We start from the raw sequence: 24087 nt of genomic DNA, 5'->3' as shown, positions 1-24087 counted from the left end.
TAAACGATTAAAAACCAGCTGTTTATACTGGAGCTCAGCTTATTAATGGTTTGAGTTCAGAGACGATTAGACTTTCTGTAAAAAGTGTCAGATGATTATCACCTGAGGAAACGGCTTATCTTCATCAGCTGATTAAAGCACTTTTGGACCCTCAAATAATGATTTCAGTTGTTTGTATGTTTGTTCTGCACTTGGAAGCAGAGCGTTAAACCCACCTGGTCACAGCTGAAAGAACGAGGCTGAAATTCCCACACGAACAGGCTGAGCTGTGAGCTTTGGAGCAAGAGGAGAAAATGAGGTGGAAAAGAGAGGAAGTATGATGAGTCCCTAAATTTGCTAAATTAAAAACTCGTACAGCAGCACTGTTTCCTCACAGCAAGAAGGTCGATTCCACCATCAGGCCGGATACACTAAACGACAGTAATGTGGTGTTTTAACATCCAGGATGTTCAGGGGAAAATGAGAAAATAATTTTATGACCAAATTGTAACCAGAAATGTGCTTTTCTCTCTCCTCTCATTGGCTGCTGAGGCAGGTAAAGAGGGAAGTTTGCAGGTCCTGTTTTCGAGGGCTTGGTCACACTGGTGCAGCTCAGTTTGGGGAACAGAATAATGCCTCCTTTTCATGGCTGTGCAAACGGCTTTAGGCAGGGCTGAAGACGTGGTCTGTAAGAAGGGAGATGAAGTCCAGCAGCCTCGCTGTGCTAACTGTCATGTGACCCCTCAGACTGACGAGCTCACAGCTGCTAGCTGCAGCAGACGCCCGGGCTCTTCTCGCTGTCCTGCTGCCCGACCCCATCAGTTGTCAGCTGATGAGGTCATCGCTCAGCTGTTCGGAGTGTCCGTGCCACAGAGCCGCCCGTCACATGCGACACGGCCGGTTGGCGCTCGTGCCACAGGGGGACTCCTCCAAACCAGACAGCACAAGACCGTGACTGTGCGCTCAGAATATTTATACCAGGGGGAAAAACGGGACGTGACTCTCAGGGCAGCAGAAAACAGCCGGGGCTTTGTCTGCAGACGGAGCTGTCAGACGCTCGACTCACAAAAACAAAAAATCAGAAAACACGAGGAAACTGGCTTTTTCCCCCCCAAACAACTGTCAGGAGTGCAGACTAGTTTAAAATTGTGACACAGGATGATTTAAATAAAAAGTCTTTACCTTACAGCATAAAGCGCCTTGAAGCGACTGCTGCTGTGATTTGGTGCCATATAAATGGAATTGAACTGGAATCCATGCAGTGTTATCATCACAGGCTGAACACTGAGGGGTAAATTTAGCCGTGCACGGACCAGGTCACTCCGTGTGTGTGTGTGTGTGTGTGTGTGTGTGTGTACGTGCACTCAGGTGTTTCCCCTCAGTTTTCTTTACCTGGTAGAAAAACGAAGGTAACTTCTGAAAATAAAGGCGTGGACACAAACTGACTGTAAGTCACGGATGAGTCTTTGTATCATGGAGCATAGACCAGTGTAAAAGTGTGACTGGTGTCAAGAACAGACTGTTATTGTTGTGGGTTCACCTCCCCTCCATGCATAACAGGACTCTTATTTAGGAAGGGAAGCGCCCGGCTCTAGCCTCACACGATTGGAGGAAGCAGCTGTCCAATGGTGCACCAGAGCAGCGCTGCGTGTAGTTTACACCAATAGTGGAGCTTTTTATGTCCCGTGTGGAGAGAGGATTGTGAAAGCGAGCACAGAGTGAGGAGAAGGCGTAGTTGCGATCCCAGCACAGAGCCGTGAATGTGAAGCCGAGAGGAGCAGAGGAGGAAACGTCCAGTTAAAGAGCTGCTGGTGTGCGGTGAGTGAAGTTTGAGCAACACATGCAGAGGTTTTAGCAGCAGGCTTATCCCTGTAGTTCCCTCCTCCTGTTGCTGAATGGAAAGGAGCTGGGCGGACTGGAAGGGAAGAGCAGGGCTGTTTATTTCCAGCCTGTGTTTGCTTTAGTCACTGAGAGTTCCAGGCATACCAAGAACAAGCCTCTGTATTTAGCCAACGCGGTGTGAATGCGGCGGCCTGGCTGTGACGGAGGGCATTTTCAGCTGGAAGTGTTGGAGTTTGGACTTTGATTTAAGCAGCTTTGATTGGCCCGTAGCTGCTCTTTTAACTGGGTGATAGCTCGTGGTCACTTCTGCCTGTAACAGCTAAAACGTGGACACTGGATGGATTTTGAACGAGGGAATATTGACATTGCCTCTCAGAGCCCTTTGCCTTCTTTCTTATGTGAGCTTTGGAAGCGACGGTCTGTTTGTGTCACAGCTTTGAACCTTTGGTTTCGTCACACCTCGGTGAGCCGACTTTGACAGATTAATTTTGTTTTAAATCTCCTGCCGCTTTTGTGGAAAAGCCTGAGTGCTAATTATTTTGGCAGAGAATGTTTTAGTTGGACCCAAACTATGTGAGATGCAGAGATGTGAGAAATTTGAGATGTTTGTACTCGCTCTGTCAAATGATGACGACCGTCTGTGGCCAGAGGTGCCGGCAGCATGCTGCGAGCATTAGACTAACTCTGTGTAAACAAAGAAAATACCTGCACGTTAAGAGTCGGATCAGATGAAGCTGTTTGGATTTGTGGATTTGTCCTCTTTATTTTCCTCCTCCTGTTTTTACCATGTGGCTGAATAAAATGTGCATAGATTTATGTATATGTAAGAGTGGGTTTATTGTGATTTTATGTCTCAAATTAACAGGATAAATGATTTTCCTGACTCTCACACTGTCACAGACTTGCTCAGTAGATCCTCTCAGTATGTACGAGTCTATAAATCGGTCTGTTTCCAGCATTAAAGCGACACTAATACATTTTTGTGGTCTCTCTTACAGAAAGAGGACAAAGATGCCCAAGCACAGAAGACGAGAAGGACTCTGAGGCCCCCTACTATGTTGAAACTCCTTATGGTTATCAGTTAGACCTGGACTTCCTCAAGTATGTTGACGACATCGAGAGGGGCAACACTATTAAGAAGCTGAGTATCCAGAGGAAGCCCAAAGTGGCCAAACCCTCGGTGGTGTCTCGGGGCAGCACTGGCGGGGTCGGCGCTCAGGCTGAATGGACCTCCACAGACTCGCTGTCCTCCTCCAACAGTGACGGCAAACAGTCCCCGGTCTTCTTCACCAACAGGGCCGCTGCCCCGCTGACCCCCACCCTCTCCAGGGCAGCCTGTGAGGTGCCTCTGCATCAGCCGTGTTCAAGCTTCGCAGAGCAGAAACAGCTCCTCCCCCCGCCGTCGCCCAGGTTTGCCCCTCGGCACAACCCTCAAGTGGAGAAGACCCTCATGGAGACCCGCCGTCGGCTGGAGCAGGAGCGTGCGCTTCTGCAGCCGCTAAGCGAGCCTCCGATGCCCCGCCGGCGTCTCGCCAGCTTCGGTGGTATGGGCTCCAGCAGCTCGCTGTCCTCCTACTCTGGCTCCATAGGCACAAGCCAGATCTCTCCCAACACCTATCAGACTCTGCCCATCAACGGTCATCTCCCTAACGGAGAGTATAACCCCTATTACCCACCATCCAGGGGCAGCTCCATCCGCCACAGCCCCATGAGCTCTGGCGTGGCTACCCCGGTAACGAACGTCAGCCCGTTACACCTGCAGCAAATCCGGGAGCAGATGGTCGTGGCGCTCAAGAAGCTGAAAGAGCTGGAAGAGCAGGTGAAAACCATTCCCATCCTGCAGGTGAAGATTGCCGTTCTGCAGGAGGAGAAAAGACAGTTGGCTGCTCAATCAAAAGGTCAAGGTCTTGGCGGCTTCCGCAAACGTTCCTACAGTGTAGGCTGCGCTGACCAAATGGAAAACCCGGGCCCCATCCAAAAGGAAACGGAGCTGCACATCATCGAGCCAGAAGCCCAGGAGCAGAGCGCTCAGAGGCTGGAGGAGTTCAGACGCCTGGCTGCTGAGGTCCAAGCACTGGAGAAGACTTCCAAGGACAACGCAAATGAAAATCAGCCTCAAAACCTCACGCAGAACCAGGCCCACCAAAAGTCTGTTGGCATAGTTACTGATCAAAATATGAATAATCTTCCAGCCACCCAAAGAAAGCCAGAGAAGGAACGCTGTTTTCGGGACGCGGGGGTGTCTACAGAGCGGCTGGAAATCCGGAGCACTGCAGTTGGCGTCACCGAGGCCATGCTGGGCATGAGCAGCGAAGCTGAGAAAGAGATCGAGCTCCAGCAGCAGACCATCGACTCCCTGAAGGAGAAGATCTACCGCCTGGAGGTGCAGCTCAAAGAAACCACTCATCAGATGGAGATGGGCAAGCTGAAACTGGAGCTCCAAGCTGCCGGTGGGTCAAACAAGAAAAAAGCAGACAAAGGTTTGATGGTCAGGCCGGAGATGTACAGCGCCTGTGTGGAGGCGAAAGTCCAGACACGCAGCCAGGGAGTGGGCGAACATCTGGAATTCAGCCATGTTAGCACTGCTAAAAGTCCACAGACTCTGACTAGAGGAGTGTCCTGTCAGCCTTCTGTGCACAGCGTCGCCACAGGACCGGATATCCCCATGGACCGGTGGGTGGTGCACGAACAGATGGAGGTGTCTGACCAGTGTGTAGGACGGCACGTGGAGACGTGCCATCGGCAGGTAGGCGTAGAGCTCAGCGTTTGTGAGGTGGGAGTGAACACAGAGGAGCTGGTGGACAGCTTGACCCTCGGTGAACCCGCGATGGAAGCCAGCAAAGAGCAGAGATCCGTGGGCTGTGGAGACTGTTCGGTGGATGTGATCGTTAGTCCCATCAAGACGCTGGTGTCACAAGGAACTGAGACTGACCGTGTCAGTCAAGTGGACTCTGGAGTCACGGCAGCTCCTGAGTTACTGACTCAGGAGACCAGCACTGAGGCAGAAGTTGCACACAAGTCCACGAACACGAAGCACGCTGTCCTCTCAGACTCATTCACTCACATGGAGTCGGTTACATCAGATAAGCAAACCAACACGGTGGTCACAGAAACCCGGACCGTCGCTGCCGGAGAAGGACTCGTCAAAGACGTTCACTCAACGGCAAAGATGCGTTCGATCGCCGTTGGAACCACCTCGGACGTGGAGCTCTTGCCCGGCAAATTGAGCTCAACTAAAACCAAAGAATGCGGGGTGGGGCCAGTGAGCGTCCATGAGAATTTCCTGGTTGGTTTAAAAACCAGAAACATAGCATGTGGCCCCTCCCAGCCGGCTGAGTCTGTGGCGAGCATCGGCAGCCAGGAGACGGCAGAGGTGAAGCCTGCGCCGGCCGCTGTGCACGCTGATCCGGCCGCCCTGCAGGCGCACGGTGGCGTCAGCTTGGACCATTACATCGAGCGCGTGCAGAAGCTGCTGCAGGAGCAGCAAATGCTGCTGGCCGAGAACTATACCGAGCTGGCGGAGGCATTCGGCCAGCCCCAGTCCCAGTTTGGGGTCATCAACAGTCAGCTGGTCAGCACACTGTCATCCATCAACTCAGTCATGAAGTACGGGAGCGCCGAGGACATCCTGAAGCTGCAGGCGGAGTCAAAAGAAGGTGAGGGTACTGTTTATTTATTATATCAGACTAGAGTCTGACATGTAGACCGACTCGAGCTTTCCTCCCATTATGATAATGGCTCTTCTGTAGCTAACGATCGTGTCATTTGATCGTCCTCAGCTGATGGAGTTTGCTCCGCTGTCACAGAGATGATGTGATTTCCATTTCATCCTCTTCATGTTTGCTTCTCCATTTTGAAAGCGAGCATTTCCTCCAAACCTAAAGTTATTATTTCGTTTGTATGAAAGCAAAGTAACAAATTCATAAAATACTGAAATGCCTCCTTCACTCAAAACTACAGCACAGACCTCGTGCTTATCTTTATATTTTTACATGCTGTAGGCATTTCTGGGAGTATTTCAACTTGCTATGCAGCAATACAAACGTTATATCCCAAATTTTAATAATGTGTGTGCATTAAATCCATAATAACTACACATATTGCAAAAGAAGTGCAATAAACTACAAAAAAAGGATTTTATTTTTTTTTTACACACGTTTCTACTTAAAGAAATTTCAAGTGTCTTCATAGTTTCATTTTTGAGATACACAATGTTTTTTTATTAACTGCAGGAAAAACGAAATAACTATTATAAAAAAACAGCATCAAGAGAATCTACTTCCAACAGGTCAATTAAGCCTCCCAGAAACTGTACAGAAAGGCATGAACTTTCATAAACACAGTAAACCTTTGAGAGGCGCTGCAAGGAAAAACTACGTTTCCCCAAAACATGACGTCACGTCCGGTTTTGACAGGTGATGGTGAACATGCGATGGTTTGCGCTGATGTAGGAAGTGCCGCAAACAGCTGATCAGATTGGCAAAGCGTGTTTCAGGATTATTATGTTTTTGTTGTTGCAGTGATTTTTATGTTTTGTTTTTTTTTTTTTGTTTTTTTTTTTTTTTGTTTTTTTTTGCAAAGCCATTTGGAAAAAAATTGAATGCATGTTATGCAATTTCAACTCCTCCAGTTTCATATACAAAAAAAGTGCGCCAGCTTATGTGGTTGCAATTCTACCAGGATTTAAAAATGTTACGTTTAAGCTCCGATGGGCCTAAACGGGTTACAGACAGCTGTGACGGCACAAACCTGTCGACATTCAGCTGAGTGATGTGAAGTTTGCAGTAGCTACAGTTAAAGTTTTAACATGGGAGTCTATGGGGACTGCCTCAAGTGGTCATTAGAGGAACTGCAGGTTTTTCAGCCCTGGAGGAGTGCTGCTCGTCTCAGACACATTTGTATGCATGTCAGTGTTCTAATGAGCTGAATCAAGGTGTAGTTCAGGACTGAAGGGTGGGTGCTGGTTTGGAGTTTAGGGGGTGGGGTTGTCACACACGTGTAAAGAGAATCCTGATAGGATCAGACAGGCTGTGCTGATCTGTGACCCTGAAAAATGTGGCAGGGCCTTTGGACTTGAACCAACAATGAGCTCATTTCTTTCAGGAGGCAGTAATGTCGCACCATTCTTCCACTTGTTGTTTTTGCGGGCCGCCCTGCCTTCACTAACAGCTCCCTGCTGATGCTGATTCATGGCTCCTTCTCCCTTACATAACACACGTTGTTGCAGATGAGCACGCGGCGACTCTGTGCTCCTTTCTGGCCTCTTTTGCGATGTCATCACACGTTTCCTCTTTTGTTTTTATCCCGTTCTTGTGACTTTACTCCTGCCATCAACATTCAGCACACAGTTACATTAAAGTCACGGCTGATGCTGCTCCTTGGAGCACCAAGAGCCTTTTTCCTACTGAATGCTGCCGTCTTCAAATCAGAGGAGTGAAAAACTGTCTTGATTTAGAAAACTGGATCTCAAATCGCTCCTCGCCTCTGTGGCGCTCTGTCGTTTCAGACGGTAACAAAGTGAACGTTCAGAGCTCAAAATGTCTAAACCTGCCTGACCTTTTCTTTTGTTCCCCTTGTCAGAGAGCAGTCAGCAGCTCCAGCTGTCGTCTGTCGGGGCGAAGCACGTGGAGAAGTCACCTGACCTCACAGCAGCGGATACGCCTGCGAACACGCCGTCGCAGCAGCAGATCAGTGCGGCCGAGCAGAAGAGCCGCATGGACCTCCAGATGTCTACAGCGCTGCATGGTGCGACTGCAACAACACAGCTCATTGTTGTTATTATTATTCCAATATTAAATATTTTAAGAGCGCTGCAGTTTACAAGCTGCATATAAAAGATGGACCTGCCACTGCCGTCTGTAGTTGGAATCAACATCTTGAAGTTTCTGTTTGTTTTGTGGGTAGTTTTGAGCTAATGCTAACAAGTCTGGCTAGTCCAGAGACTCTGAGGCGTCCCACAGACGCCTGCTCGTTATTTCTAATGAACTTCCTGATAAAATACTACAGCTTCATCCTAATTGGACAGCCAAAAGTGCTCCAGGCCACGCCTCTGACAGTGTAAATGTACCCCTGTCCTGACTGTGGAGGTTGCAGGTTCTGAGATGGAGGTCTGGAGGCTGAAGGTGGTTTCGAGTATCATAGACTCCCAGATCTGTGTTGCTTCTGCTTTTAGCTCAATCAGTTTTATTTTGGTGCTGCAGCCACACCCACCTGACTGCTACGTCTTATGGTCAAGTGCTGAACCTTAACATGATTCAAAGGTTTTTCCTCCACAGCAGACGGGCTGATGTCTGATGCTCTGTGACCCAGGAACATGAATCAGATTGTCAGCTCGTGCTTTTTGGACTCTGTTGCTCAGTTTGAGAGTCAAACACATCTTATTTGCCTTCTTCGGCCCCCGAGTCCATTTATCAGGGTTATAAACACTGCGAGCTGAAGTCACTGTTTCAGCTTCAGTTCCTGTTCCTGTGCAGAAGCAGAGCGCCAGAACAGTAAGAGCGAGGCTCTGGAGCGTGAAGCAGATGTTTTCCTAAGTTATCTGACCAGATGTTTAGGCAGTGGTCTGCTGGCTGTAGAGACGGCCCCTCAGCAGAACATTCAAACGCTTCTTTCACAACCCGGCTGCTGTAAGGTGTGCGTTACCTCACCTGAGCTGACTGTAGGAGGTTACCTCGCGCAGACGCCAGGTGACGTGTGAAACGCCACCACGAGCGCCGTCATCGGCCCGACGAGCGGCTCGCGCCACTCTCACTCCCAGCTGTCAAAACACGGGAAGCGTGCTGAACGACTCTGTTGCTAATGAGCAGCGCACACGCCTGTGTGTACACATGCAGCTCCTGCATGCTGATGCATGAACTCCCCGCGGCGTTAAGGAGGCCCCTCGGTGGAGGCAAGTCCTGGCAGATGTGCTGAGTGTTTCTGGCTCGCTCTGCTGGTATTTCGGTTTTCGAGGCCTCTACTTAAAATGACTGAGATACTTCGGGCTTTGAGTCGGCTTCCAGCGCCTCACGGACAGATGAGACAGACACTTAATGGCTGCTTTCGTCTCTGCCAAAGCTCTCGATCATGTCAGAACTTTTAGTGGAGCATTCAGGCGTTATCGGCTCTTTGTAACCAGCTCAATGGGCTATTTAGTTACATGGTGTGTTAATTATGCAGGAGGAGAGTTGGAGGGATGATTTTATGAGGAGGATCGTGATGAAACATGGGAAAGAGACGGAAACGACGAAGGAAAAACACTTTGCACTCCGAAAAGTCTCACCTTACACACTATAAATAACGGAAACATAAATGGTCTTATTTTAATGATGCATAAACTCCAGATAAGTGTGTCTGTCACAGCCCTGTAATACTGTCTCAGCCACACACGGCTGTAAACAAAAGGGAGCCTAAATAGTCCAGCTGTTTAACATGATTCCAACAGGGGGCGCTGCGCTCATGAACAGAGGTGAAATATAGAAGCTGGAGCTTAAAGATGTCAGAGATCTGATTTAATCTTATTGTTTATTCATTTAGTGACGAGGGTCTGTTTGAGATGAAGTCCTGACGAGGAACGTATCTTTGTTCATAAGTGACGTCTGAATATCTGCAGTGTTCAAAAATATGTGAACACACAATCATCACATGACGGCAGTTAAACGTGATTCTGTCGGCTCAGGAAACAAAAGCATTCTGCAAATCAAAGTGACAACAGGAGGAAACGACGCAGGCGGTGTCGTCGCTGCGCCCTCGTCGTCGCTGCGCCCTCGTCGTCGCTGCGCCCTCGTCGTCGCTGCGCCCTCGTCGTCGCTGCGCCCTCGTCGTCGCTGCGCCCTCGTCGTCGCTGCGCCCTCGTCGCTTCCTGAAGTTGAACTTTGTGTCACATTGTGATGATGAAGGGTTTCCTTTTTTATGTATCGATGAACTATTCATGTTTTGAAGTGTTTGGATATAACAGCCCGCCTACATGGTGCTTTTTATTAACGATAAACACACAGCCCTGTTTTAAAGCAGCCTTTTCGATTTATCAGATGAGTTTAAGTTGATTCTGGATTATGTGTCATGTTGTCGGCTCTGGTTTACAATGTTCTGCGTCTCCTGCAGGGCAGAGCACCCTGAAATCCATCATGAAGAAGAAAGACGGCCGAGCCGACTCCAACGGCACGAAGAAGAACCTGCAGTTCGTCGGGGTGAACGGAGGGTGAGAAATGTTTTTAATCAGAAGTTTGCAGCGTGAGAGTTTTTCAGTGTTTGTGTCCCGGCTGAGGTCAAAGGTGGCAGGGCTCACGTTTGCTCAGCTGTGTCGACGCCGAGCCTCACGAGCTCGTTAGTGTTGTTCGCAAATATGAAACCCGAGCTGCTGATCTGCACTCACATCTTTGTTTCTGCACCTCTGTCGCCCCCTCGTGGCGCAGATACGAGACTACGTCGAGTGACGACTCCAGCTCAGAGGACAGCAGCTCCTCTGGGTCAGACGAAGAGGACGAGGAGGAGGAGGAGGAGGGGTACGGAGGAAAGGAGGAACACCAGAAAGTGGAGGGGCAGAGCCTGAGGGAGGAGTTCCAGCCCGAGGGAGCAGAGGACGTGGACAAGAAGGATGACGAGGAAAGTTCAGAGAAGCAGGAGACGAGAGAGAGGCGAGTAAAGAAGATGAAATCATGATGATATTTTTCTGTCTGTAAATTTGATCAGTTGTGTTAGGATGAGGCTGAAGCTATTAGAAGAATGACGTCTGTTTGACCTCGACTCAAAGGTACGAGCTGAGCGAGAAGATGCTGGCTGCATGCGACGTTCTCAAGTCGCACCTCAGTGACTCCAAGGCTGTGACCAACAAAGACCTGGTGAGGAATCTGATCAGCTGTTTGTTAAATGATGTCATGAAACGTGGTTTGGAGCGCAGCGCTGACCAGTCACCACGGTGGATTCAGTGTGACACGCCCACTGTGCACCCAGAGCTGGGCCTTTAGTTAAATTTGCCTGTCGGCGTGCTGATGGTCACTTCCTGTCTGTGCAGAGAGGCTGTCTCAACACGGTGCAGCACGAGTGGTTCCGCGTGTCCAGTCAGAAGGCGGCGGTGGCGGCCATGGTGGAGGACTACCTGGGAGCTTTCACGGACTTCTCTCCCGCTGTGCTGCGCCACATCGTCAACATGGCCGACGGCAACGGCAACACGGCGCTGCACTACAGCGTTTCACACTCAAACTTCCAGGTGGTGAAGAAGCTGCTGGATGCAGGTGAGAGCTGCGTTCGTGCGAGGCGGCTTTGAAGCGATCGGCTCCCAGGAGAGGCGCTGCTGAGGGAGGGCTTCATCTCCCGCCTCCAGCTTCTTCTTCTCCATTTATACTGTTTGTTTGTGTTTGTTTTCTAAATGTAAAAACTGAAGACAGCAGACCGTCTGTCCATCCTGTAAGTCCTCGGCTCGTTCACTGGTGGAGCGCTGCGGGTAGGATGAAGTTCAACTTAAAAAAAACTTTATTTAACTTGATGTGGGCACAGAGCAGTGAGACGTTCATGTTGAGGGACGTGCAGTCTTTATTTGTTGTCTATAAAACGTCTCAGATGTCACGATGGTCAGATTTCACCTTTTTGTCTTCCTGGTTTCTCCTCGTGCTTCACCTCCTTTTTCCTCCGTCCTGACAGTCGAGGAGGATCCTCCCTCTCTGTCCCCGCAGCTCCTGCTGTTAACAGCAAAATAATTATCTGATAGTTTGACACAAAGGCAGCTGAGTGACCTCGTGATGCAGAGCCACAGATGCAGGCGGGACACGGCTTCACGCTGGAAGACGATGAAGGAAAACACTGAAAGTGAGGATACAAGGATACAAACGGCTTCGGTTGGTGCTGTCTCCACACAGCAGGAGGGGGCTCCTCCAGCTCCTCCGCCTTCCTCTCAGGCTCGAGGCTTGTTTGGACTCAGAGTTGTAATAAAGAGTGGTTAAATGTGGTGGCAGTAATATGACTTCCAGTCAGCAGGACTAGAAACGGTCTGTTTGCATTTCCATATCTTCCTGTGAGAAAATATATTTTAAAGCTCGGGCAGGAAATCTGCACGTGTGAGTTAAATGTCACCAAGAACACGTAGACGACACGGACGCTCACATTTGGGCTCCAAGACAGGAAAGTTTTCTCGTCCTCGCTGACGCTCCCACACAGCGAGCTCCGCGGAGGCTCAATAGACTGTGATGAGGTCGCTGCCACTCGCTGCTCTGAAGGCCTTTTGTCTCCTCTGCCTTTTGTGTCCTTGTGTCCATGACGCCGTCTCCGCCCCCTCCTCCCATTGCAGCCTTTGTCCGTCCCAGTTCTAGCTGAGGCCTCCGCTCGCTTCGCTCCCATCCGGCCTCTGACGGGTTTCTTCCCCCTCCATGTTGGCGTGTTCAGCTTGTAGAGAGTGTGAGGAGGAGCAGACGGTACGACACGAGTGTTTCCTTTTTGTTTATTCACGAGGAGAAGCGACTGACAGACGCGTCACGTGCTGACACGTCTGTGACGTCGTTGACTGACGGTGACGAGTCAGTGTCCAAGCTGACCCCCCCCAACCCACCACTGACAAAAAATGTCTTTGTCCAACCTTCTGGAAGTTTTAAACTGTCTGTGTTGGTGTGTGTTTCAGACGTGTGTAATGTGAACCAGCAGAACAAGGCGGGATACACCCCCATCATGCTCGCCGCGCTCGCAGCCGTGGAGACGCCCAGGGACATGCGTATTGTGGAGGAGCTCTTCGGCAAGGGTGACGTCAACGCACGCGCCAGTCAGGTCAGTGAGAGGAGGTCAAAAGGTCGCAGCAGTAATACGAAGGTCACGATGGCCAGACAAGAGCAGAGTCGCTCTGCGACCTAAAAAGCAAACGAAGCAAAAGCAGAAATGAAACGTGCACGATGGACGGAGCAGAAACGGGAACGTTACTGAAAAAATCAGAAATGCACAAATGAAGCTAAACATGAGTCGATGAACGACTGCCTGCAGAAGTTTAAACAGAGTTTAGTTTAAACCTCTGGAGCTGCTGAAGTGGGAAAATTGCACTTTAGTGACACCGTGTGGTGGAGAAGGGTAAAGCCTGGATTTTTGAAAGAATCAGAATCAGAATACTTTATTGATCCCTGGGGGAAATTATTTTTTGTTACAGTGCTCCATTTTAAACCAACATTAAGACAAGACAGACAATACGCTAACTAAGAATAGTACAATATATACATATATATATATACATACATACATACATACATACATACATACATACATACATAAGTCACTCATAAATAAATATTTGGAAAAGAAACATGTGTAGCTGTAGCAGCAAACAGTGTGTTAAGTGGATGCGTTGTACAGGGAGCCACAGGCAGGAATGATTTCCTGTGTCGTTCAGTGGTGCATCATGGGTAATCTCAGTCTCTCACTGAACGAGCTCCTGTGACTGACCAGCATGTCATGGAGTGGGTGGGAGGTGTTATCCAACATTGTCTTTATCTTGGACAGCATCCGCCTCTCCGACACCACCTTGAGGGAGTCCAGCTCCATCCCCACAACATTGCTGGCCTTACGGATCAGTTTATTAAGTGAGACAAATTTAAGTTTGTGAAATACTGAACATTTGATCTGGAGTCGTGTTTGGGAACGATGCAGCGGGAACACGACCCGTTAGCGTGGACTGCTTCCAGACAAAGCTTCTCAGAGCTGCTGGAGAGATTTTGACCTGGTGCCACTCGGTGTGTTTGTGGCACAATGTGTGCTGTGATGAACACAAACCAACGTCGAACTGCCTCTAGGAGAGTTTTCAAACATGTTGAAATATAGAAAAGGATTGTTTGCATCCTGTGATCATGAATAAACAGTAACATCAATCATCTGGATGATTGTTCCTTCTTTACCTGAACCATGCATCGTTGCTTCACCCAGGCTCCGCCCACCGTACAGTTGTACTGGCTGTGCTGTGATACTGTGGATGTTTGTGTGGCTTCATTGAAAACGGCAGCTGTGTGATCAGAGCTCTCCATTTAATGAAACCGTTTTAGTTCAGAGTTGATATTTGCACGAACGCGTCGGCGTGGAGGCCGGAAGCGTCGGGTTTGCTCACCGTGCTTTTGTCCCCGCCGCAGGCCGGCCAGACGGGGCTGATGCTGGCGGTCAGTCACGGCAGGATGGACATGGTTCGAGCTCTGCTGGCTCACGGCGCCGACGTCAACATCCAGGACGACGAGGGCTCGACGGCGCTCATGTGCGCCAGCGAGCACGGCCACGTCGAGATCGTCAAGCTGCTGCTGGCCCGGCCGGGCTGTGACGCCACGCTCAGCGACAGTGTGAGTTGTGTAGAAGAACTTTGTTGCTGTAATGTTGGACCCACTGGTTTCTAACATTAGAGAAGAATTGCAGGTGTGTAGCTGCTGTTCTTTTGGTCATGCTGACTTATTTTGTTTGCTCCACCAGGATGAGAGCAGCGCTCTGTCCATAGCTCTGGAAGCAGGACACAAGGACATCGCAGTGCTGCTTTATGCTCACGTCAACTTCTCCAAAGCCCAGTCACCAGTGAGTCGCTATTTTAATGTTGCACCAAATCATGGAAGCTTCGTCACACATTTCAGAACCTCCTTCCTAATAATCGTGTGTGTGTGTGTGTGTGTGTGTGTGTGTGTGTGTGTGTGTGTGTTTGTTTAGGGAACGCCTCGACTCGGCAGAAAAACGTCCCCGAGTCCGACCCGGAGGGGCATGTTTGATTAAACCCAGCCTCTCCTCTGCCCACAAACCCTGCGCTGCTATTGGTTCTCATGCACGACGCCTTACCCATCGCTGGATTTCCCCAACCAACCAATGAGATTTCTGGATTTTCTTTGATCTATGTGCACATTTGCCTCCACGATGAGCTCAAAGTGCCCTTTGAATATGAATGTAAGCAGCTGGTGCTTCACAGACTGGCTGAAACGTGTCCAAAGTCACAAACTCTGGAGTTCAGACCAACCTTTAAACTAAAATATGCCTTTTTTTTTTTTTTTTTTTTTTACTTGATGCTCAGTGTTGATCATAAAGAGCACCAAACCCTCGTCATTTGATTTTATTTTTAATTATGTTTGCGAGCGTCAGAGATGGAGCGCGATCCGGCCATCCTGTACATACCGCTGGCCTCGACATCCCGGTGTCACATCGGCGTGAACTAAACTGGAGAAGTTTTACTTTTATACAAATGATTTGTATCTATTTAAAAAGAAGAATCACAGTATTTTGAATATTTCCTTTTACTACTTAACAATCCACGAGGTTATATATTTATCAGAGTATAGTTTTTAATGCAGAGATGTATTACGTTGTACATACGGTGGTCGTTTGACTCCAGTTTCCTTCTGTGTAAAATAAGTTCTCTAGTTTTCATCAAGGTACTGACTTTCATGCTCACGAGAGATTTGAAGTGCCTTAAACTTTACCATGTAACAATAAACACCAATTAAAGAATCCAGACGTGTCGGGTTTGTTCTCACCGCTCGACGTTTCTGCAGAACGGTTTCATACCAGTTAATGAAGAAACTGACCTGTGAACAAAACCGTGGTTCATGAGCAGCAGGGAGGTCAGTGTTGGAGTAAAAGGCATAAAAACAAGTCTTGAGACGAACCTTTTTTTCTCTTTTACAAGAAAACTGGGGAAATACTGAGATTAATTGATTCATACGTCAGTGGTTCTTTTTTTTTTTTTCTTTTTTTTTTTAAAGATCCTCAGGTATCAGGACTAGAGAGGAAAAATCACACAGTCCAAAGAAAAACCCTGAAGACTTTCAGAAAGCTGCAGAAGTGTTGCTCAAGACCACTTTAAAAATTAAAGTCTGGCTCCTCCAAAACAAATCCACTGCTGCAAACAAAAGGAGCTCGTTCCAGGAGACCTGGACAGGACTATAACCCATCGGTGGGACCAGTAAGTGCTCCTTGGTGCAAAGAGGAACAGGCTGAGCACAGCCAGAGCAAAATGACCTCCAGCAGGACGCTGGTGTGAACGTATCTGACCGAACCAACGGACCAGGGCCGTGCAGAGAGGTTTAAAGGGGCGGGTGCTCAAAGTTAAAAAGGGGCACATTGAACCAGGCTGAATAACAACAACACACATTCATCAAGAATCTAATATGGGAAGGGCAGGGCTGTGTTGATCTGAGACTGTAGACATTAAAAAGTCCACAGGAGAGATGGTAGCTGATTAAACAAGTGTCATGAGATAATAACAAAATGCAAAGATTGGTGACAGCGCTTGGAACCATTAGGCAACAACAAACTGTGAGAAATAATTTAGGCTCTGCCTGTGAATCACTCTTTGCTTCTCTTCTTCCTTCCATCCCATCATTTCATATATCACTCTCCACTTGCTGTCTATCTGAGAACAAGGCACAACTTGCTATTGCAATAAACTATAATCTAATTATCCACACCTAACAACTCCTGCACTTAATCTATAATAAAATGATGACAGAAAAATGTTATAGCACTGCCTTTAGTAGCTGTTAGGTTTGTAGCATAAACCTATTCGCTGGAACGTTAAGACAATATAATTACACTGCTAAGCAAGACACAAATAGGCAAAGTTCTTCATGTTACTCGTGCACGGGAGAGAACCGGACAACCGCTTGACTCCAGTTGGTCTCGTCCGTCCTCCTGTAACACTGCCCTTTTATTGAGGTTACATGAATATGCATAGGTTCATTAACATACGACGTCTACATACAAACAAAGAGTACCTTGCCTGTGTGTGTGTGTGTGTGTGTGTGTGTGTGTGTGTGTGTGTGTGTGTTGCTGATCAAAGGGTTAAACATCCTTGGTCAGGAAGAGGGTAGCCTCCCCCTCACCCTAGATGGTTCATCCTAGATAACACGGTGAGGAAGTCCTGCAGTTCATCTAAACGAAGTCCTGCAGTTCATCTAAACAAAGAGCACTTAGACTAGAACAGACGTAGCTACGTTAATCCTACCATAAAACAATAAGACACGGTATGACCTCTCATGCTCCCAAAGTGCTGTCTAATACACACAAAGTTTGCAGACTATCAAGGTTCAAAACCTCTACCAATCTACAACTAATTACAAAACTCTAAGCATATATAAGTAAATATTTCTAAGCATAAATGACAATCAACAATACAAATCTAACAGTAGCCTCACACAGCTCCTGCTGTTTCCTCCTCATGTCCTTACCAGGCATGTCTGGACAATGTTATATCATGAGTAATCATTTAAAAAAATCCATGTACATAAAACAAACACATGCACACACAGTGACATTTTAGACCTTCTTCAGAATACTGTATATACTATGGGCATCATGGTGCTGATCCAGAATCCTTACATTATTATTTATTACTAGAGCTACAATAATAAAGCAAAGAGGAGGGGGAAGTAATAAATATGAAATAATGTATTTATGATGATTGCATTTGTTTCACTATCCACTCTGTGCAGAGGCAAAGCTTCTTACATGTTTAAACTGTAGAGATACAATCATTTTACTGCTGTAAAGTCCAACTTTTGTCTTATTTAAAATATAAATCTAATATAATCTGCTTCTTAATGTATGTTCTTTAAAATACAGCTTGTGTTTTTTAACATATTATAATTATAATAATGCATAATTATGTGGACATGCATATTAGATCGTTTTTAGTGAAATATAATCCCTCCAGAAAGGCAGGAAAAGCCCGGAAACTTACTTTAAAACTAAATATGTTCCCTAAAACGGTGACAGAGCTACAGACCCATGACAGCCTTACACAGGTAGCCAGCAGCTGTGACCAGCACTACCTGTGCAGTTAATAAAAGGACAGGTAATGTTTGTCACGCTGTTGCACACACAGCACGCTCGTTTGTTTCAGTTCGTCAAATTGCCACAAGACAACTTACCAACGTGTACATAATAAGCTAATACTCCTGTGTGCTACACACTACAGTGTGCGCTGTACACCTACTTACTGGTTTTGTCGCATCAGTCTGTGTCTCTGAGTTAACTTGTGTTTCTCCTACAGCTCCGGACCGCTAAAAATGCGCGTGCTCTTTGTGAGCTCGTTCCCGGCTCGTAACCAGCGCGTTCTGCCGTCAAGGGCGATCATTGGTTAAATGTGATCATGTGACTGATGCAAGCCAGATCCTTTTATTTAGCAAAACTGTGATTAATAGTTAAATATTATTGTTGAGGGGCACAGACAGGACTCCGCACGCACACATTAAAAATAATAATAATAATAATAATTTTTTTTAAAAAGTTGCCTCAACAAAAGGGCTCTTTGGGCACCCATCAGGAAAGGGGCGGGTGCTCAAGCCCCTCTAGCCCCCCCTCTGCACGTGCCTGCAACGGACTTCATGACTGGCTTGAGTGTCTGACCTCTTCTGGTGGGTCCTGTCACTGTCCAGCACCGAGAAGCTTTTCTGTTTGAGGAGTCCAGCGCTCGTTCATGCAGAGACAATGTCACAGTGAGATATTTGTGCAGTGCAGCCTTAAAGTTATAGTTTGGCGATCAGTCGATCCCTAATTTCCTTTGGGATTAATAAAGTATTCTGATTTCAGAAATGTCCTGAACTATTTTCATTGATTCCGGGGTGTCTGGAGGCTCTTTGTTCAAACATTTCTGGGTTGTTGCCCAAAAATGGCGACAACTGTTTCATTTGTACATATTTTATTTCATCATAAAGAAAAACAGCATTACGTAAAAAGCATGTGCACAGGGGTCGATTCAAATCAGTACAAAAAATATCAGCTTTAATTTAGAAAAGCAGCTTTCAAGATGCCGCCAACTCGCCAAGGTTTATCCACCAGGATCAAAACGAGAACGAGCCAATCGCAGAGCAGAAGAAACAAAGTGACCACGTGCAAATTCTGCTTCAAAAAGTTCTTTTTACTTTAAGATTTTGGTCATTTTGTTTTACTGAGTTTAAACCGTTCTGGTGTTTCTGACCATAAGCTGACGGTTACATGTTTGATGTGTTCAACAACTCGTACCTGCTGGAGTTTTCCAGCTTTGGGAGATAAACACAATAAATGAAGAGACTTCATGACCCAGGTTAATATGATCAAGGGCCAGCAGGTTTTAGATGTTCTGACTCTGGCTGATACCTAAAACCTGATTCTGCCACTTTATTTTTTTTAATTCAGTTTTTTTGTCACATGCTGTGCAGCCGATGATTAAATTCCACCACATGGGGGTGTAGCTCAGTGGCAGAGCGTTTGACTGCAGATCAAGAGGTCTCTGGTTCAATTCTCAGTGTGCCCTCCAGTCTCTCTGCTGTAGAGATGATCGTTGGTACTTTCATCTATTGTCTCAATATGCAAATCTATGAAATGCTGAGGAGTGTGTGCTGCAGCTGCCCAGAACCCAAAGTGCTGATCTTCACTCAGTAACTTTCAGCATTCTGTAACAACAGCCTAGCAGAATCATGAAGACTGTGATAAACAACATTTATAACATGTTTCCTGTTTCACTGCACAATAACAGACAAGCTGTTTTCATCACAGCAGGAACATTATTAGAGTTTGTTACAGAGGCGTCACCTTTACTGTGACAGGCTGAGCTCACAGGAGTCTCAGTCGATGTCAGACTGAACTGCAACATAATCAACAGTTTTTAGGAGATGAGTTTAGTTACTGTCACTTGAGTTTGTTCTGTTTGGAGGTCACAGCTGGATCGGTGAGCTTCACAGAGCTGTCCGCCTTCAGACTCGACGGTTTCCTGGATATAAGAAAAACAGAAGAAGAAGAAAGTCAGGTGACATAAAACACTTAAAGCTAACAAAGGGAAAGCTCCAGAGCAGCAATGTCAAACTGCTTCAGTGGCCACCTCTCTCCATCACTGAGTCAGTCTCAACTTTACGGCATTTAAAACATGTTTTTAATAACTAGTTTATTTTGATGAGGCTTCACTGACAGGTGGATGCTGACACCAGTCGCCCTGCTACGCCTCCATGATTGTGCCATTTGGAACAACCTGCTTTTCTTTAATATTTATCAGTGTGATGCTCAGATTACGTGTTTCTGTTTGTTCAACAGTTTATGGATGCAGTTTGCTGTGGGGAGAAGATAAGTCAGCACAACAACCTCTCATTGCTTTAACACAGTGAAGGCTACAACACCAACACTGAGGCTCTGTCCCTCTTTCACAAACAGTCTATGAACTGAACTACTTAAATAGGAGGATGTTGTCTGCCTGATATCTAAACTGATGAAGGAATGGAGAGTTTAAATGTTAGTTGTAAACAGCTATATCATATAATAACTGCAGCTGTAGCTGTGATCAGACATCCCCCTGCAGACCCTGAAGCTGAGCTCTGAGCTCCTCACAAACCTGCTGGAGCCAGCTTCCATCCTGGGGAGCACGTTTTTGTGTTTCAGCGCGGGGCGAGGCACAAAACCCAGATCTCCCGGCCTGTAGCGGGCCAGCTGGAACTGGAAACTCCAATCTGGATCCAGACTCCTTGTTCTACACAGACGATAAAGATGCAGGATTTCTGTCAGTCATCAACCTGTCAGGTATTTGCAGACCATCTTAGCGAGCACTGATTTTATTACCGGGCTGCTGCAGAGTCAGGCGTCTGCAGCTCGTTCACTTTGCCGCTGTCAGCAGCGGAGCTGGCAAATCCGTCTCTGCTTAAAAGCACCAGCATCCTCTGCATCAGCTGCTTCCACTGGTCCACCTCTGAGTCCTGCTGCAGGTGAAAACAAGACTGAAACAGTCTGATTGGCTGAGATAAAGACCTCACCTTCTTCACTGGAGCATGGAACCATCGTCATCGACAGACAAATAAAATGAATTCAGTTTTCTTGCAACAACTTTGTGTTTTACAGATAAATTCCACCTTGTCACAAATCTCTTTTTTCCATTTCTGTATTCTAAAACATAAAACGTTAATGAGGCGAATACCTCGTGTGTTCTGTGTTAGCTGAAGGTTTCAGACTTTTACTTTGAAATGATGTCGCTGTCATCTTACCATCAGTGCTTGTCTGAGAGCAACAGCAGCTTCCTGAATGATGTTCTTCATCCTGCTCCTCCTCCTCCTCTCCTGTTGAAGCTCCGCCTCCAGCCGGCTGACCTGAGCTCTGCTTTTACTGCACTGTTCAGAGAGGCCTGATTCTGCCTGAAAGCACAAGCAGAGGGGGTATAGCTCAGTGGTAGAGCGTTTGACTGCAGCTCAAGAGGTCTCCGGTTCAAATCCGGATGCCCCCTGTAGAGGCTCGGTGCTGTTTTATCTGCCCTGCTGACAACAAGCTCTGTGAACCTGTGAGGAAACGACCTGCTCACACTCCTAAGAGATTTGATTTCTTATCACAGATGATGAAACCATGCAGCAGATCCTGTAGCTGCTGCTTCACACTGTTAGTTAGCTTTCACCTGCACCTGCCTGCTGTTGAGCTGCTCTTTCTGTTAACAGTTACTGTTGCTGTGGTAACCATCATCTTAGGATTCATTTGCACTTTAATTTAAGAGGTCACTTACCTTCATACATTTCTGTGTTTGTAGTTTTCTGCAGTTTGGTTCAATGCAGTGCAACAAGGCCCTGATGAGTCCTCCTCTGTTGTTTTAGGATCCCTGGAAGTCTATTTTAAACCTGTTGTTACTGACCTTGGTTTTAAATTGAACAACCAAATCAGAGCAGTGAAGTCCAGTTTTTATCATTTAAGGCGACTGGCACGAGTAAAATCTTTTCTTTCGAGGCAGCACCTTGAAGCAGTGATCCATGCTTTTATTTCTTCCCGCCTGGACGACTGTAACGCACTTTATGTGGGGGTCAGTCAGTCGTTGCTCTCACGTCTGCAGCTGGTTCAAAATGCGGCTGCACGACTCCTAACAGGAACTCGTAAAAGAGAGCATATAACCTCGTGCTGGCCTCTCTGCACTGGCTGCCTGTGTCTTTTAGAGTTCATGTTAAAATTCTCATGTTTGTTTTTAACTCATTCACTGCCATTGACGTCTATAGCCGTCAATGGCAGTGAATGAGTCAATGGGTTTAACTCATTCACTGCCAATGGCTGGCAGTGAATGAGTTAAATGCCTTCAGTCTTGCCCCGTCCTACCTCTCTGAGCTTCTTCATCCCCACACACCCTGTCGGTCTCTCAGGTCAGCTGACCAGCTGCTCCTGGAGGAAGCTCAGAGGGGGCGGGGCCTTCTCTATGTGGCTCCTAAATTATGGAATAATTTGCCCATGCATGTTAGAGAGGCGCCTTCACTGTCCACTTTTAAATCACATCTTAAAACCCACTTTTATTCCTTGGCTTTTAACCTCAGTGAGACTCAGTTTCTCTTTTAATTGAAGTAGTTATTTAATTAATGATTTCACTCTTTTATTTGGTTTTTATTTATATCTCATGTAATTTTATTTTACAGTTCCAATGTACAGCACTTTGTGTCAGCTGTGGTTGTTTTAAAGTGCTTTATAAATAAAGGTGATGATGATGATGAAGACACGCAAATACACACAACATGCAGTTGCGTTTTGTCAGAGCAAGAGCAGCCTACAGCGACCTCCGTGTTGGGCTTGGTAGCTTAATGAAAAGGTTTTTTGGGGGTTTTGCCATCAGAATTATTGTCTAAAGGCGACGAAAGATGCCCAACAGATTTACTTTATGAAATGGACCATCCCAGCCCGTGATAGGCCTCCATACCTTGGAGGGGAGCTTAATGAAAAGTTAAATTCCCTCTTTGTCCTCATTTTTATGAGAATACTGAACACAGAAGAAGTCTCTCAGCCAGATTCAGCAAAGACATTACTCCTGTTTAAGACATATTTAAAACTAACTGAAGCCAGAAAGCAATGCTGTGATCAAAAACTATTTTAACAAAAGAAGTCATGCTAAGACTTTAGGGAAAAAGACTACTTGCCACAACTTATACTGTAAACAGTGGAGATTGATAAGCTTGTTTTCTGCTGGTGTGATTACAGATGCAGTGGTAGTCATGCTCCCCAGGCTTCCACTGATGACATCCTAACGTCTGCAACCTGGCAGCAGGTGGAGGGACATTCAATAAGGCGTGCTACTGTCCCCGCCCAAAATGACCCTACTGCTGCTTCATGGTGCTGGAGCTTTTTCTTTGTCAGACATGTGAAAATGGACATTTCCTAAAAACTAGAGCAGGGGTCGGCAACCTCTCTGATGACGAGTGCATCTAAAATTTCCTCAGAGGTCAGTGTGCCATATGATTGCATTAGCAATAAATTTAATAACGCTCTATATGAACAGTTACACACTATATAGAACAACTTTATAGAATCATTTGTTCACAGATGTTGGCAGCTGTCAGTGAATAGTTATCAGCTATTTGGAAACAAAAGACACTTTTTATCCATAAAGCAAATGAACTGTATAAGAGAAAATACAAATGCTATTTATGGTCTCCTCACGACAATGATAAGAAAAATAAACTGGGCCAATATGGCATGTTTGTTAACACAGAGACACACATGTTAATGTGATCTCTGGTCTCCGAGTGTCCAGCATTCAGAGGCTACCTGAGGACTCATGTGAGAGAAAATCTGCTCACACAGATATTAGAGCCAAATACTGTCAGTAAGGCCTCTGCAATGTTCTGAAGACAGTTAAACGTGTCAGGTAGTGACGTCCAGCAGGTGAACATGCAGCTCCATGAACACACACAGCTGTGGATTCCAGCTGCTTCGATGTTGCATTAACTCAGCCATGCGAGACAAACCCAGCTGCTCATTAAAGATTTCAGGTTTGATCAGAAAATAAAAGATTGGTCCAAACACCTGAAAGTCCTGAAAACACATTGTGAATTCTGTCTCGAGTCTACGGATGTATCCGTGTGTTTCCATGGTGCTGATGCTGCGCTGAGCGGACAGATGCTGAAGCATTTGAAGTGTCTGAATGTGGAAAGCTAACAACGTCCCTCTGACTGGTAGGTTAAGTGATTTTTAGCCAATTACAAGTTGAATCTGGTAGTTGGGTTGTTAGCTAAGATACCGTCATCAAGAAGCGGCACAACTAATGTGTCTATGCGAGCTGATTTGCGATGTGTTTTTAATGCACCTTCTCAGATTAATACACTGCGTGTCGTGCCCAGAGCTGGACTGGGACAAAAGAATTCAGCCGGGGCATTTTCACTAAAGACCGGCCCCCCAGGTACTAAAGCCATAAAGCCTTTGAATGAAAACAAACACTGTGGTGACAGTGATGTACTGTCTTGTTGGTATATGTATGATTTCTATACATTTTACATCAGATTAAAACTTTAGGTGTAAGATTCAGATAATTATTTAATAAAAGTGAGACATTTTAAATGACAATAAGAAAATGTTAAGAGATATACACTTCTTCAGTAAAGACTC

At 46.6% G+C, this 24087-nt stretch overlaps 2 protein-coding genes and 1 non-coding gene across 6 annotated transcripts in view; 2 read left to right on the top strand and 1 right to left on the bottom strand.

Moving 5' to 3' along the window:
• Positions 1-15237, top strand: part of kank1a (KN motif and ankyrin repeat domains 1a) — a 52363-nt gene extending 37126 nt beyond the window's left edge. For all 3 annotated transcript variants that reach the window (XM_085426514.1, XM_085426516.1, XM_085426515.1), the window contains exons 3-12: positions 2820-5477; positions 7402-7566; positions 9904-10000; positions 10215-10436; positions 10553-10640; positions 10814-11033; positions 12410-12552; positions 13893-14093; positions 14221-14319; positions 14449-15237. In XM_085426514.1, the coding sequence (XP_085282640.1) occupies positions 2820-5477; positions 7402-7566; positions 9904-10000; positions 10215-10436; positions 10553-10640; positions 10814-11033; positions 12410-12552; positions 13893-14093; positions 14221-14319; positions 14449-14511 (3956 nt within the window). In that variant the 3' untranslated portion in view covers positions 14512-15237. The remainder of the gene's footprint in view (positions 1-2819; positions 5478-7401; positions 7567-9903; positions 10001-10214; positions 10437-10552; positions 10641-10813; positions 11034-12409; positions 12553-13892; positions 14094-14220; positions 14320-14448) is intronic.
• A 3432-nt stretch (positions 15238-18669) lies between these two features.
• LOC146658087 (cilia- and flagella-associated protein 157-like) lies at positions 18670-21613 on the bottom strand. 2 transcript variants are annotated; one of them, XM_085426556.1, is made up of 6 exons: positions 21239-21613; positions 20733-20879; positions 20314-20450; positions 20090-20224; positions 19394-19477; positions 18670-19160 (listed from the first exon to the last, which is right to left on the bottom strand). In XM_085426556.1, the coding sequence occupies exons 1-5, from the start codon at positions 21242-21244 to the stop codon at positions 19396-19398; spliced, it is 507 nt and encodes a 168-aa protein (XP_085282682.1). In that variant the 5' UTR covers positions 21245-21613; the 3' UTR covers positions 18670-19160; positions 19394-19395. The 2 variants fall into 2 exon arrangements, with proteins under 2 accessions (XP_085282682.1, XP_085282684.1); XM_085426558.1 differs by having other exon boundaries at positions 18670-19477; positions 20314-20447.
• On the top strand, positions 20897-20968 carry trnac-gca (transfer RNA cysteine (anticodon GCA)). Its single transcript has one exon. It is a non-coding gene; the product is annotated as a tRNA-Cys (tRNA).
• Positions 21614-24087: the final 2474 nt, after the last annotated feature.

Source organism: Rhamphochromis longiceps, linkage group LG12 (assembly GCF_057381845.1).
Source record: "Rhamphochromis longiceps isolate RC_006_pf linkage group LG12, R_longiceps_female_GT1.1, whole genome shotgun sequence".
Lineage (NCBI taxonomy): Eukaryota > Metazoa > Chordata > Actinopteri > Cichliformes > Cichlidae > Rhamphochromis > Rhamphochromis longiceps.
Note: the sequence above shows the minus strand (reverse complement) of the source record. Positions and strands in the feature narration are given on the sequence as shown.

What these genes read in the sequence shown, in the direction of transcription:
- LOC146658087 (XM_085426556.1), bottom strand. An exon ending in CTCTCAGACAAGCACTGATG is followed by an intron (nt 20,451 to 20,732) that starts GTAAGATGACAG and finishes TTTCACCTGCAG; the next exon opens with CAGGACTCAGAGGTGGACCA. An exon ending in CCTGACTCTGCAGCAGCCCG is followed by an intron (nt 20,225 to 20,313) that starts GTAATAAAATCA and finishes TCGTCTGTGTAG; the next exon opens with AACAAGGAGTCTGGATCCAG.